Here is a 14,713-nt window from a genome sequence, read left to right as displayed (position 1 = left end):
AAGCCCACACAAGAAGGGAAGATGGTATGGGACTGGGTGGAGCCAGCGATTTGGAGCCCCTGTGTGTGCGTGTTGGTGCGGGCAAGGGTTAGCCACCAGGTTCCCTACGACTGCTCGGCTTCTTACAAATACTCCCGTCAACAACGAAAGAGTTTATACTTTCCTAAAAAATCCTACTAGAGCAAGTACCCCCAAAGTATGATCTGCAGAATAAGGGCACTACGTGTAATACTTGTGTGGGGGGCGGGTAGGGTATGGAAAGGTCTATGCTCAAGTCAGTTTGAAAAGCAGTAGGCTAAAGAAAGAATTTCAGCTACAGGACTTCTCAGAGCTTCTGCTATGTTAGTGCACGTTGTGACCTCCAAATCTGGGCTAGAGATCGCAGCACTGTCTACATCTCTACTAAGTGCTTTTCAGGGAAAGCATCCCATGACGATAGTGTACCACGGAACATGCTCTGGGAAGCACTACAGCAGACCTAATGTGATCTAATTTGGAGGTAAAGCATAGTGCTCTGACCCAGAATCCTGAAGAGAGGCAAGGTACAGGTAAGCCACTTAGGTAGCATCATGAGCAGGCCTTGGACTTGAGATTCCTCTCCATCTGTGGCACTTCCTTTCACAGGCCCCAGCCACATCACAGGTAAGTTGCTTGTGTGTGTGTGTGTGTGTGTGTGTTTCTTTAAGGGAAGGTGCAGAGGTGTGGGACAAAGGGGATGCTTGATCTTTATTTGCCTTGGAGCTGATGGAAGATCACAGGAGTTGTACCTGAGATTCTTAATATAAGTAAACATATACACACATAGAAACAGGTATATAACTATGAAAACAAAATAGTGCAAATTATTTGAAAATAATAGAAATACCTATCATGCCCCCATCCTAATTCCTGTCATTCCTTATATATGTCTTCAGTGCTCTTCCAGGGGTAGCTTTTTACGTCATTGTCATCATTTTAATTCTTGTATTCCTGGCAATGGAAAAAAGGTCCTGATCTTCCTCCCCACTCCTGAATCTGTCTTTCCAGAGGCTGAGAAAGACAGAACCGCGATCAATGGACATTGCACGGGGACCCCCTCTTTCCTTTAGGCTGGCCCTTACCTTTCCTCCTGGTCCACAACCCACTTGGTGCTCCCACACCCACCTGGTCACTGCCACTTCTCCTCCCTCTGTGTTATCATCCTGGGTATGCTCCCCCTTCTAGCCCACTGGCTAAAATGATAAACTTTTGCCCAGTGTCCATATTAACTTTGGCCTTCTGGATACAATAGTCTTGCCTTTGTCAGGCAACATGTGTTGAACTGATTCATTCTTGTCCACCCAGTTCTATACCATAATCCTGGAAGATTCTGGATGGTGAAAGATGGTGGTGGGCAGGCAGTATTGTAGGATATCCTTTCAAGAGTATTCAGGGAATTAGGTAATGTAGTCTATAGTGGACAACTTCATTTCTGCCTTCCCAGTGTCCATTCTCTTCTTTGTAAAAGCATTCAGATTTTCCTTTGGGAATCACTTTTCCTGCTCCTCTCAATCCACACAATTTGCGTGAGGCCGACATCCCTACCACTCCAGGGATGGGAACAGGACCCAGATCTGGTCAGTCAGAGCATTCTGGAGCCAAAAGAGGGAGACACAATTCTGGGGGATTTTTAAAAAAAATATTGGGTAGAGAGAATCTCTCTGTCCACGAGGGTTGCTGAGAAAATTGAATATTAAAGAGAATGCCTGCTGGAGAAGGGAGAGACACCGAAAGCAGAATTGGGAGATGGGAGACAGTTGAATTCTGACGACATGCAGTTGCTTACATGGTAGTCATAGGCTACACTGTGGCCTGATGACACTGGAGCTCCTCAGTTTGGTTTGGCGGACACAGTAGCTCTAGGCTCTGACAGCCCTGAGGCCACCTGCCTGCTCACTTCACCCTGACTAGATGGGGCCTGTTGGAACATGGAGAACTTCACAGAGATGCCTGTAGGCCTCTTTTTAACTCTGTAACATCTGTCATGGGGCAGTTTGACCCCAACCCATGTACAGGTGCCATATCTTGCCTCTGGTCTTCTGGCTGAGTCCATCCAAGTACCAGATCTAAAGGTAAACCCTATGACTCATGGAGACACTAACCTGTTAGGTAAAAGACTGCTTTGAATCCTCATCAGGGGGTTAACAGCTGAAAGGAATCCATTTAATACATAACCACTACATGTAATAAATCCTGTCGATACCAGGGTGGATGGCAGCTATTTCCCGTTTTACAGATGAGGCAGAGGATCTGCCTGATGCCATGTGTCTACCAACTCAGCTAAGATGCAAACATAGGTCTCATTCCTAAGCCTGTGTTACTTCTGCAGTGCTCTAGTGAAACTCAAGAAACCAAAATCTTTCCTCACAAATGACTGAATTCATCTTTTTTTAAAATAAAGGTTTTCAAAAATAACTTTAAAATCATAGCCACACCAAACTTTAAAAGATCAACCCGCTCCACACCATAATAGGTTAACACAGAGGAGAATTAAGCAACAACTGAGTGTGTGAAGTGTGAAGACAGGGGAGGCACCCAGGGGTGCATGAGAACGTATAGTGGGGGGGCCCCGTCGGGGCGGGTCCCTCAGGAACTGCTGAGGCGCTAAGATTGCAGAGATGGCTCAGGGAGGGGGGAGGGCTTATGCGGTTTTACTTTCTAGGCCTCTTATGACAGCGTCGCCAAACCACACGTATTAAAATGTAGCCACATGCCAAATTTCTGAAAGGCTCTTTATAATTCTGCCTTTTAAATTGCTCGGTTGACCAGCAACCCATTTGATATGTGATTAGCAATGATTCCTTGCAATCATTGCATGTGCTTGGGAATACTTGTGAAGAAACTCTCAACTATATTGTTCTCAACGTCTTAAGTTTGGAAATGTTTCATTTTGTGGATATGTAATTATTTTTGCTCTTTTTTTGCACAATTTGGAGCCAGTATTTTTTTTTTTTTTTTTTTTTTTTTTGCAAGCCTTTCCATTGGTTCTTCAAAACTTACAGATCTTAGGCACGATGCCTTTAATTGCCTAACGGGTAAAATAGCAGAGAGGTGGAAACAGAGCAGGGAGAGAGAATGCAGGAAGTATGGGAGCCAAGTACACTCAGCATTTAAAACCGCCTGAGGTCAGTTGTCATGATCTGAAATTGGATCCCTGCAAGCAGCAAGCCAGGCACCATTTCAAAATATGCAATCCCCACCAGTATCTTCCCTTGAAGACTATAAAGAGATGTCTTCAGGAATGTCCTACCATCCACAGATGCAGCAGGAACAGGAAGCTGCCTCTGCCATTCCCCTTCCTTTGGGGCAGCATCTACTCCCCAGACCAGACCAGTTACCCAAATGGCCACCGATGAGTCCGGCAGCAGGCCCAGCACCCTCACGGCCGTGGTGACAGGGTATTCACAGAGTAGACACATGAAGTTGCCACATGTGTCACTGCTGGGCTTGTTCATTTAAGTTGGTCTCTAATTTCTAGAAATTCACCTGCCTTCATCAGTTGGAATATATGATTTCCCAAATCACAGCAGAAATTATTAACAAATTAATCAATCTGAAATTTTTGAAGTAAAGCTCTTTAAGAGGGTTGGGAATGGGGAAGAAACACATGAATAAAGAGTGTCCTGAGACCTCAGAAACATCTTGACGTTTAAAATAAAAATACTCACGCCAACTAACCTATCTGCCACCCCAAGTGAACACATATCATGATGGGGAAGGAGTGGAGGAGGCGGTGATGCACATCTTTCTGTTTTGGGGGCACCATCTCACACATCCACCCTGACTTCCCAGAGGAAACCAAGTGCGGGGAGGTGAATTACTTATCCCATTACAGCTGGTTAGTAGCTGAACTGGGCCAGAAAGCAAGCTGGGCTACTTAGCTCGCGGCATCACCATCACCTCCCCTGCAGACTCAACAGAAGGGTGTCAGCAGAGCAGGATCCACATCCAGAGCCACCAGGATCAGAAAAACCAGCAAGAGAGGAAGTGGCCCATGTGTCAAAAAAACTCTGCCCTGGTCCATCCACAGGTGCTGACCCAAGGCCTGTGCCTCGGGGATGGGGTCAGGCTATCTGACCGTTAAGGGCCAAATGAGACATGGAATTAGAGGAGCCCCAGACCCAGGCGGCCCCCGACAAAATGACAGTTTTTATTTGCTTGGGTAAAGGAGTGATATGGCTTGGCCTCTGTAAGATGCCAAACACTGGTAAACTGTCCCACTCAAATGGCTTCTTCTTCTTTTTCTTTAGTGTTTGCTTGCTTGTTTGTTTGTTTGTTTGTTTGTTTGTTTGTTTGTTTATTTGGCTGTGCTGGGTCTTAGTTGTGGCATGCAGGATCTTCAGTTGCAGCATGCGGGATCTTCAGTTGCGGCATGTGGGATCATGTTTCCCGACTAGGGATCGAACCCGGCCCCTCTGAATTGGGAGCGTGGAGTCTTAGCCACTGGACCACCAGGGAAGTCCCTCATATGGCTTCTTAGACCTAGCCAGCTAGAGTACAGCAAGACCCAGCTTGCCTACTGACATTCCTATTAACTATTAGTCACTTCTAAAGAACAGGCCAGGTGGTCTAAACATGGAAACTCTGACTAAGCGCAAGTTACTTCTCCTCTGTTCTGGAGTCAGGTGAGGAACAGCAGAGGCCCAGGCTGGGCACACAGGCTGTGGTGCTGCTTTCCCATTCACCACAGACTGGCTAAAATTGCCCACCGGCACATCCGCACGTCTCCAGCAACACACCAACAGGTAAAGTCAGTGGAACCCCACATTCTAATCCTCCCACTGTGACCAATACCCTGGAAAAATCCACTTCTGCACCCTGCCTTGGTCCCCTCACCTCACCCAGGTGAATCCCACCCGCACCTTGGGCATGGCTAAAACTGAAGCAATCCCTTAGTTTCCTGGTGTTTCCTTTTCTCCATCTATCTTCAATTTTGTCCACTTCCACAGGCCTCCTCTACTCCAATCTGCTACTTCCTTCCCTGCCTTTTAACACCCTCAACACTTCCACTCGGTCACCACGAAACTGCCTGCCAGCACTGGCCTCACCTAGGAGCCTCCAAGCACAAAAGACCTAGAGGAATGGCCACCGCATGATCTTTCGTTGTAGAGTGACAGTGAGGACAGGCACTTCGGTGCAACCTAAGTTTTGGGGCTTTTTGGTTGGGTCTGTAATCAGTGATGTCTTTCACCACTTTTTATCAGAAAAGATTAAGACAAACAAACAAACCACGGGGTTCAGCTGCCCTCTGAGGGCAATCTGGATATCAGCAGTGCCTCCTACTGCTCTTTCCCCATCAGCACGTCATGTTGCAATACCCCAGCTTCCCCCTACCCTTATCAACTGTCTTGATGACACAGAAGGACGGTGAAAGACAGAAGCAGGGCCTGGGAAATGACAGGAAGGCAAAGGCCGTGATTCTGCCATGAGCCCCAGAACATCACAGATGTATATGCCTTTAAAAAAAATAAATCACTAGTCTCGCTCAACTCAGAGTGGTCTGTCTCTGTCAGCAGAGAGGAGTGGACAGGTCAAGATAGAAAGCCAAGCCCAAAATGCTGGAATCTCCCATCAAACTGCACCGGGGGTAGCTGAACCAATCAGGAGCTAAGCTAAGAACAAGGCAGAGAATGAAGGCGCGGAATGTCACTAAGATGTACCAGCAACTTCTGCCCAAGGAGTGCACTCGCTTCTCTTGGGCACCTGAGAAGGGGCTGGCAGCAGGCTGTTTAAATAAATATTAAATTTGTCCTCCTATTGGCAATAGCATCACCACTACCACTCCAGAAGCAGCTGTGCCAGATGAGGGCTGGGACACTTCCGTGTTTACAGCAGAGAGGGGCACACATCCCTTCTGCTGCTTGCAATGATCTGCCTGGAGTCTACATGCCACCCTAAACTGACCAACAGTACCACTTCCAGAGCTTGTCCCGAGGGACAGGAAACCCCTGTAGGACACAGCCAAAGCCCTGTGGTCCCTCAGTTCTGTATCTGAGCATGGGCAGATCTGGATTCAAACATCAGCAGCAGTAAATAAAACTGCAGTATGTGTGGCAGGCAGAATTCTCAGATGTCCAAGAGTCCTGGGCCCTGGCTATTCAAACACTAATATAGGTACTGCTGTAATCAGATGACCTTAAGATAAGGAGATTACCCTGGTATCACAAGAAGTCAGATTCAAGCATGAGAAGGATTCAATGCCACAGAAGGATTCAGTGCATTGTTGTTGGCTTAAAGATGGAGGGAACCAAGTTGCAAGGAATGCAGGCAGGCTCTATAAGCTGAGAATTGTCCCCAGCTGACAGCCAGAAACAGGGACCCCAGTCCTACCACCTGAATTCTGCCAACAACCTGAATGCAGTTGGAAGCATATTCTTGCCCAGAGCCCAGCCTGGCTAACACTTTGACATCAGCCTTCTGAGGCCGTAGCCAGAGAACCCAAGCAAACCTACCAAGACCTCTGACCTACAGAACTGTGAGATGATAAATGGTATTCTTTTAAGTTGCTAAGTCTCTGGTAATTTGTTATGCAGCAACAGAAATCTAACACACTACGTAGAGCTCTCAGTAAGTAGAGAGCCACAGTTCAAAATGGCCTGACCTCCTTCAGTGTTAGCCCTTCACCTCCGCATCCTCCCACATCCCCAGACACGAGAGCACAGACTCCTTCTGGACCCCTTTTACTGAAAAAGAAAAGGGTAGCAAGAGAACTGGGGAGGTAAAGACCTTTCCTTACTTCAAAAGCCCACCCTAGGTGGAAAACACCATTTGGAATCCTAATAGAAAGAATCAGATATTTCCCCTTCTACCAATTCTGACCCCTTACACACACCACATGTAGCCTCTATTAGTTGCAGACGAAACCACCACAGGTCCTGAGTGTTCCTGCACATTCTTGCTGGGGAGGCCTTTACCACGACACTTTCTCATCATGTGCTCATAGCAAGCAATCTTGAGGGGTGAAGTAATGTCCCCATCTGGAACAAAGAGCAGGCTTGCTGCAAGAGGTGGAGTGCCCAAGTGTGCATGTTCCTTGGCTCTGACGCAAACCCCCGGCATGCATGGCATCTACCTGCGGCCCCTACACATCACCAGTGTGGGACTTAGGGAGAAAGAAACCAATACAAACATGAAGCTCACGCGGCTTGCTGTGCTCTGAGTAATAACGTTCTTTGTCTCTGACCTGAGATACTCACGTCTTCTGCTAGCATCCATGAAACAGTAATAATCTAACTTATTAGCTTGCAAGCAGGGTAAAATTCTAGACTCTGACACTATTACACTTAGATCTTTTAAATCAGGGGATCTACTATCTTTACATTATCAATTTCAAAAGAACAAAATACCCTTTTTAAATTTTTCTTGTGGAGATAATAAAACCTACATCACTGGGTTACTGTGGGAATAAAATGAGAAAACACATAGCACACCTGAGATATAGAAAACATCCATTAACTTTAGTTAGATCCCTGCTCTCCCTAGTCACTCATCCTCCCTAAAATCCACATACAATGAACCAGATGGGGAGCAGTACGTCTCTAAGATAGCAGTCCACTCAGAAGACGAGGGATAAAATAGTCTACTACACCAATTTCTGACATTTGCATAACACTGCACTACTCATAAAGGGCTTCTACCAATATTATCTCATTTAATCCCTACACAGAAACCAAGGTTCAGAGAGGTCAGTCCTTGCAGAACGAACAGTAACTCCACAGGTCTGGAAAAATAGCCATATGGCAGAAGCCTGGGGATGTGGGCCGAGGAAGCATTGCTGAAATGCAGCTGTGATGTTGTTCTAGCAGCACGACTGTATCCTGAAGGCACACCTTCATCCAGGTAAGCCAAGGGAGCTCCCATCATGACTAGGCCTCCTGAGGAATGTCTGCCCTGGAGAAATGGCTGGAAACCACAAGATAGAGAGACATCTTTTATTCGGATATCCTGATTGTTTTTAAATGGAAAATTTTAAAAGTCCTTAATACAAGAGGCCATCCTGTCCTGGATGAACTTGGTCCCTTTGGTTCCTTGGCAGCTTCTGCTGTGTCTAGAGGCCTTGGGGTCTTTCATCTTGTGACAGTGTCACTTGAGGGTCTTGCTGAGGTTGGAGAAGCCAATGCCAACACAAGTCATCAGCACTTTATCCCCTCCCTTGAGTTCTTCACCACATGGCTTGGTTTCAATTTTAAACATAATCTGGAAAAAGCTCTTCAAATGCCGCAAAAATTCTATCCTAAAAAATAAAAATAAAAATTTTAAAAAGGGAGGGAGAAATGAAAGAGGAATTCGGTTTTTAAAAAATTCTTCTCCAGCCTAGAACTGAAGCTTTTAATTTCCCAGATCAGGAGGAATAACTGAAATTAAGAACTCCTATCAATGCTGATTAAACAGCATTTATTTACAGCCTGCCAGATTCCAAAGATGATTTTAAACAGCTTGCAGAGATGCACACAACATAAGACAAATTAAGTAAAGAAAAAGAAAGAAAAAGGTTAGAGGTTAGTCCTACACACGCATTAGAGTGGACATGAATACGGCATTAATCTTCAAGAGCTCATGCAGAGAGAGAAACACGTGCTTTAATGAGTCACAGTATCATGAGATTAAAACCAAGCAGAGTGACTGCTGCTGATGCTGAAAGAGAGAAGTCTCTCCCTCCATTGTTCAATCCCGACAGCCTTTTCATTCATTCAACAAATATTTATTGAGTGCCTACTATGTGCCAGGCACTGTTCTTCGTGCTGGAGATATTGCGGTCAACCAAAAATCCCTTCTCTTATGAAGCTTTCAATCTATATCCTTGAAATATATATATACTTCCTCCAAAGTCAGAAATTTAAATAAAGTAAACAAGGCAGATGAGAAGGAAATGTAGGTATAAAATATTTGTGTGTATATGGCAGAAGGCAATACTAAATAAGGTGGCCAGGGAAGTGCTCACAGTAAACATGCAGAGGAGGTTGAAGGGGCTCTTTCTTGTCATCTCCCTTAAGACAGAGCGATGGCTTCACCCCAAGAGTACCTTGGGAACAGCAATTCCGTGGAAGGACGATGGTACTGGTCTGGCCTAGCAGATTCAGCATCAACCCAGCTAGACTGACCATAGGACTCACCTGCAGAGTTCATTTAACAAGCAGATTCCTGAAGGTTTCAATCAATTGGCAACTGGTGGAGAGGAAGTGTCCATGTGGAAGAGCCCAGAATCACAGGCCACATGTCCCCTCCTCACCCCTTACCAGGCCGTGTCTCCCCAGGGCACAGGGGCCAGAATCCTCCCTGGTGATTCTTACCAGCCCAGTTTGCGAAACACTGGTTTAGTTAAGAACAGATGATCTGCACGTCTTTAATGAAGTAGTTCAGCAACCCTGTGTTGTGCTGCCTCCCAATCAAACCATTCAAACAGTTCTCACCCAGAATGTACATGGAATCACCCATGGAGCTTTCAAAATACTGATCCTGACATGCAGATCAATGGAACAGAATTGAGAGTCAAGAAACAAGCCCACACACTCGTGGTCAACTGATTTTCAAAAAGGTGCCAAGATAATTCAAAGAGGAAAGAATAATTTCAACAAATGGTGTTGTAACAACTTCACAAGCAAAAGAATGAAGCTGGACCCTTTCCTCACATCACGCACAAAAATTAACTCAAAACGGATCAAAGACCTACGTGGAAGAGCTAAAGCTATGAAACTCACAGAAGAAAACACAGGAGTAAATCTTCACGATCTTGGGTTAAGCAATGATTTCTCAGATACACCATCAAAAGCAGAGTGATAAAAGAAAAAATGGATTAACTGAACTTCATCAAAATTAAAATCTTTTCTGGACACTATCAACAAAGTGGAAAGACAACCCCCAGAATGGTAGAAAATATTTGCAAATCATTTATCTGACAAGGGTCTGGTATCTGGAACATATAAAGAACTCATACAACTCAATAATAAAAAACCAAATAACCTAATTTTAAAATGAGCAAAGGATCTGAATAGACATTTCTCTAAAGAAGATATGCACATAGCAATAACCACATGAAAAGATACTCAACATCATTAGTTACTAGGGAAACGCAAATCAAAACCAACAGAAAGGCTACAATCAACAAAAAAAGATAATAACAAAAGTGTGGGTGAGGATGTGGAGAAATTGGAACCCTCAAACACTGCTGGTAGAAATGTAAAATGGTACCACCACTGTGGAAAACAGTCTGGCAATTCCTCAAAATGTTAAACAAGGAGTTAGTTACCATATGATCCAGCAATTCCACCCTAAGGTATGTACACAAGAAAAATGAAAACATACATCCACACAAAAACTTGTACACCAATGTTCATAAGAGCACTATTCATAATAGTCAAAAAGTACAAACAACTCAAATGGCCATCAATTGATGAATGGATAAACAAAAGATGGTTTATCTGTACAATGGAATATTATTCAGCCATAAAAAGGAATGAAGTACTAATACATGCTACAATATGGATGAACCCTGAAAACATTCTGCTAAGTGAAACAAGCCAGTCACAAAGAACCGCATATTGTTTGAGTCTACATGAACTGGACAGAAGAGGCAAATCTATTATAGTGACAGAAAGCAGATTAGGGGTTGCCTAGGGCTGGGGGGAGTGAGAGGAATCAGGAACAACTGTAAATGGGCAAAAGGGTTTCTTTCCGGGGTGGTGGAAATGTTCTAAAATTAAGACTGTGGTTACATTTACACAACTTTGTGAATATACTAAAAACCCACTGAATTGTACACTTTAAATAGGTAAACTGTGTGGTATGTGAATTATATCTCAATAAAGTTGTTTAAAATAACTATTTTATTTGTGAAGTTAAAAAAAAAAAGAAAAAAAGAACTGATATATGGCTCCCGTCCTCACACAGTATATACCAAACTAAGTATAGAGCCTACTGCAATGCATTTTCCACCCTCTCCTGTCCCTTTATCCTAGTTAACCTAGTCAAAGGAGGAAAAGGCAAAAAGGGGAAAAGAAAGTCTGAACAATTCCACATCCTGTCTGCCTGAGATGGGCTAAGAGATGGAACAGTAACTAGCCTGGACAGTAGGAGTCCCAATGATAGCTGCATGCTCACAGAAAAATTCCTCACTTCTTTGCTCTCTCTTCCACCTTGGATTGTGTTACTTCATCTCCGTCTTTAAAATAACGTCCCATTTGCCACCTATTCTTCGAAGCCTTCTCTAGCCAGTAACCCCTCAGGGTTTCCATAGCATTCTTGGCTCTGCGTATGGAGTCTAATTAAATGCTCATGTGTAACTGTCTCACAATTGCCCTCGCCCCGCTCTTGGTAAATTATATAAGCACCTCCAGGGCAATGACCTTAACCCATTACACCTTCTAGGCACTATATATATAAGGCACTCAGGAATGGGGCACCCAACAGAATGTGGGAGTTAGGGTTTAGGGATACTTTTGAGAAATGACTTCAACATTCTTAGCAATTAAGGGAAGTCAATTCTTCCCCTGCTGGCTTTCCCATTTTACTAACCAATTGAAATTTTCAGGTTTTTGCTCTGTCCCAGCCTCACAACCTCCCTAACCCTGCCCTGAGAAAGAAAGAAAACAAACACATCAAAAAACCCCATAGATAAACAGTCCACATCTGTGGGCACAGCTTCCAGCTGGCAGCAACGCAGAAAAAGCCAGCCATCTCACCCACTTGTCTGCATTCTAAGGAGGAAACAGCCTGTTCTCTCTCGCTGCTGCCTCGGTTCTAATACAGGCCCGAAGCACGCTCTGCTCCCAGAGCCTCCCCAGCCTACTTCATGCTTCACCTTGAATCATTCAACTGTGCTGGAAAAACCAGACACCCTCCCCAGCTGGCAGAATTCCTAAAAGGCCGCAGCCTGCCTCTGATCTCTTGGAGAAGGAGGGGAGAAACACAGGCTTGAGTGTGCAGCCCTGCATAGTTGCAGCTTTGGGGTATTTGTAGCCCTTGGAATCGTTAGGAAAAAGCAAAGTCAGTTCCACTTTTTACATAATGTTCTGCCAACCCTTCAGCCTGTCTGAGGAAGACTGTGTAAGGACTGAGTTAAGGTACATTTCACGATGCCCTCCACTGCCAGCCCCATTCTCCCTAAGTCTCCTGTGGCTGGGATAGCAAAAAGCAACCATGCTCAGAAGCTGAGAAATAACCTCAGGCGATATGAAATACTAACAGTATCCTTAAGAAAATGAAAACCAAACAGAATAAACTCACCCACATCTATATGCAGTTGAGCAAAGTCAGGTCCAGGGCCAGCCTGCGTCCTTTTCCACAGCCCCATGCGGCACTGCTCCCCTTTCTTTCTCTTCCAAACACCATACAGTAGACCCACACTTTCTAGACACAGCCCCCCGGCCACAGAGCCAGGCAGAAGAGGCACCCCCGGGACACCGAGGGCAGCTCTGCTCCTCTACAGATAATCCCCGCAACAGTGTGACTGGAAGATTTTCAGACTAACCCTTTTAGGCAACTGGGACCCCTGACTTATGAGAAGTATCCTTAGCGAGCTTTCTTCCCCTAGAACAAAGTGATTTATTTTTTTTAAAAAATGAAAAAACAAAAAACCACCAACAACCTACTTTTCATGAACGCCTCCAGTCCATCTGACAAGCGGGTTTCAGAGAATCCTGGAGCACAGAGGTAATTTTTCCTGTGCATTTTCCAAGAGCGGGTTGTTCCCACCACCATTGTTGGTCAACAGGTGAAGGCCACTGGGCTCACAGTCATCTGCCCATTGGATCCCAACTGCCTGCAACTTGCCAGGTTGCCTGGCCCTGCCCCTGAAAATACAGCCCCTCATACCAGGTCCCCCTCTGAAGCCAGCTAGAGCGTGGTGGTGACAGGGATCACGACGCACTCTCTCTGGCGGCTCTACAACAACAAACCATGATAGAGGGTCCAGCCTCCTGCTCCACCAAGCCACTTGGACACTGGGGTCACCTACTTCTCAGATCTAAGGAGTTGCTCTGCAAATTGAGGGGATGGAAGATCTGGGAGGTGGGAAGAGAATCTGCTCAACAGGGCCCCCTGTAGTCACTACACGGCATCTTTTAAATATATCGGTGGTACTTTTTCTGCCAAAGAGCTGTTTTCCCAAAGACCAGCTGACCTCTGCTCCAGGAATGAAGTTATTAAACTCCGTTATAAAGGCAGCAGGAAACAGAGAGCCAGGTTGGCTGCACTCTCAGGAGACATGGATCCCAGGCCAAGTTCAGCCAAGAACTCACTATGAGCAGGTGACTGACCTCTTTGTCATCTGAAAAGTAAGGATATCACTTGTTTTACTATATGCCAAATATGTCCTGCGGCTCAAAGAGCATAATAAAGGAGACTGGGCTTTGCAGCGTTTAAACCATTTCCCAGATGTAAGGTGGCGTGTGCTGTGCTGGCTCCCAGAGAGGAGTTAGGCAACTGAACCCAAAGAGCAGCATCTCATTGATCTTCACATCACTGTGCTACACACTGGGTGAGCCAACTACCCCGATCAGTCTGTGTTTACAAGGACCCTGGGCTCTCGCTCCCCAGCACGTCACAAAAGTGAAGAGGTCATTTATTAAAACTAGAATAAAACAAAGTGACGTAGTTTATTTTAGACTTCCAATGAAAGACCGAAGGAGATCATTTTATGACAATTTGAAACGAGGACGCTGAAAAGATACAGCAGGGCACCCTGGGCTCAGGCAGGGAGGTGCCTGGAGTCCAATAACATGTGTGAAATCCCAGCTTTTACTAAATAGCACAGTGGGTCAGGGAAGCGTGCACTCTGGACGAGACGTCAGAGTCCGAACCCCAGTTGCTGCCTGTGTGACCCTGGGCACACGACTTGACCACTCTGTGTCTCAATCCGCTCACCAGTAAAATGGAGTGTACCTGCCTTCATCACTTTACCACCCTTGTGGGGTTATCATGAAACCTGAAAGAGTTCGTGTTTGTAAAGTGCGTAAAACAACATCTGGCCCACAGCGAACACTGTTAAGTGTTGTTAAATAAACATTCACTTACAGAATTCTCAGGAACAGTAAATAAGATGTGTGTAGTTTGTTTAGTAATGTGACTGCAGGAAGTTAGTCATAAATTTAAAAATCAGTGGATACAGGGACTTCCCTGGTGGCGCAGTGATTAAGAATCCGCCTGCCAAGGCAGGGGACACAGGTTCGAGCCCTGGTCCGGGAAGATCCCACATGCCGTGGGGCAACTAAGCCCGTGCACCACAACTATTAAGCCTGCGCTCTAGAGCACGCGAGCCACAACTACTGAAGCCCACGTGCCACAACTACTGAAGCCTGCGGGCCTAGAGCCCGTGCTCCACAACAAGAGAAGCCACCGCAATGAGAAGCCCATGCACTGCAACGAAGAGCAGTCCCCACTCACCGCAACTAGAGAAAGCCCGGGTGCAGCAATGAAGACCCAACGCAGCCGAAAATTTTAAAAAATAATAAATAAATAAATAAATAAAATTTTAAAAAGTCTTTAAGAAAAATAAAAATAAAAATTAGTGGATACAGATTTAGATAGCTGAGCAGACGATTTACAGCTGACTTCAGGCCTGAGGTTACCCAAAGCAAGTTTACCAGGCCTCCTGGTGTTCAAAGTGAACTTCACAGGAGAGTGGACGTCCATGTGCGTCCAGCACTGATGGAGCTCTGCCAGGCACACCGCGCTGCTGGGAGAGCTAAGTGCCCAACCT

General features: G+C 45.4%; 1 protein-coding gene across 1 annotated transcript in view; it reads right to left on the bottom strand.

The window, feature by feature from the left end:
* Window positions 1-7,935: 7,935 nt before the first annotated feature.
* RCL1 (RNA terminal phosphate cyclase like 1) overlaps window positions 7,936-14,713 on the bottom strand; it is a 56,180-nt gene continuing 49,402 nt past the window's right edge. Inside the window, exon 9 of the mRNA XM_068552643.1 lies at window positions 7,936-8,251. Within this exon, the coding sequence (XP_068408744.1) occupies window positions 8,101-8,251 (151 nt within the window). The 3' untranslated portion in view covers window positions 7,936-8,100. The remainder of the gene's footprint in view (window positions 8,252-14,713) is intronic.

Source organism: Eschrichtius robustus, chromosome 10, assembly GCF_028021215.1.
Source record: "Eschrichtius robustus isolate mEscRob2 chromosome 10, mEscRob2.pri, whole genome shotgun sequence".
In the NCBI taxonomy this organism is placed as follows: domain Eukaryota; kingdom Metazoa; phylum Chordata; class Mammalia; order Artiodactyla; family Eschrichtiidae; genus Eschrichtius; species Eschrichtius robustus.
Note: the sequence above shows the minus strand (reverse complement) of the source record. Positions and strands in the feature narration are given on the sequence as shown.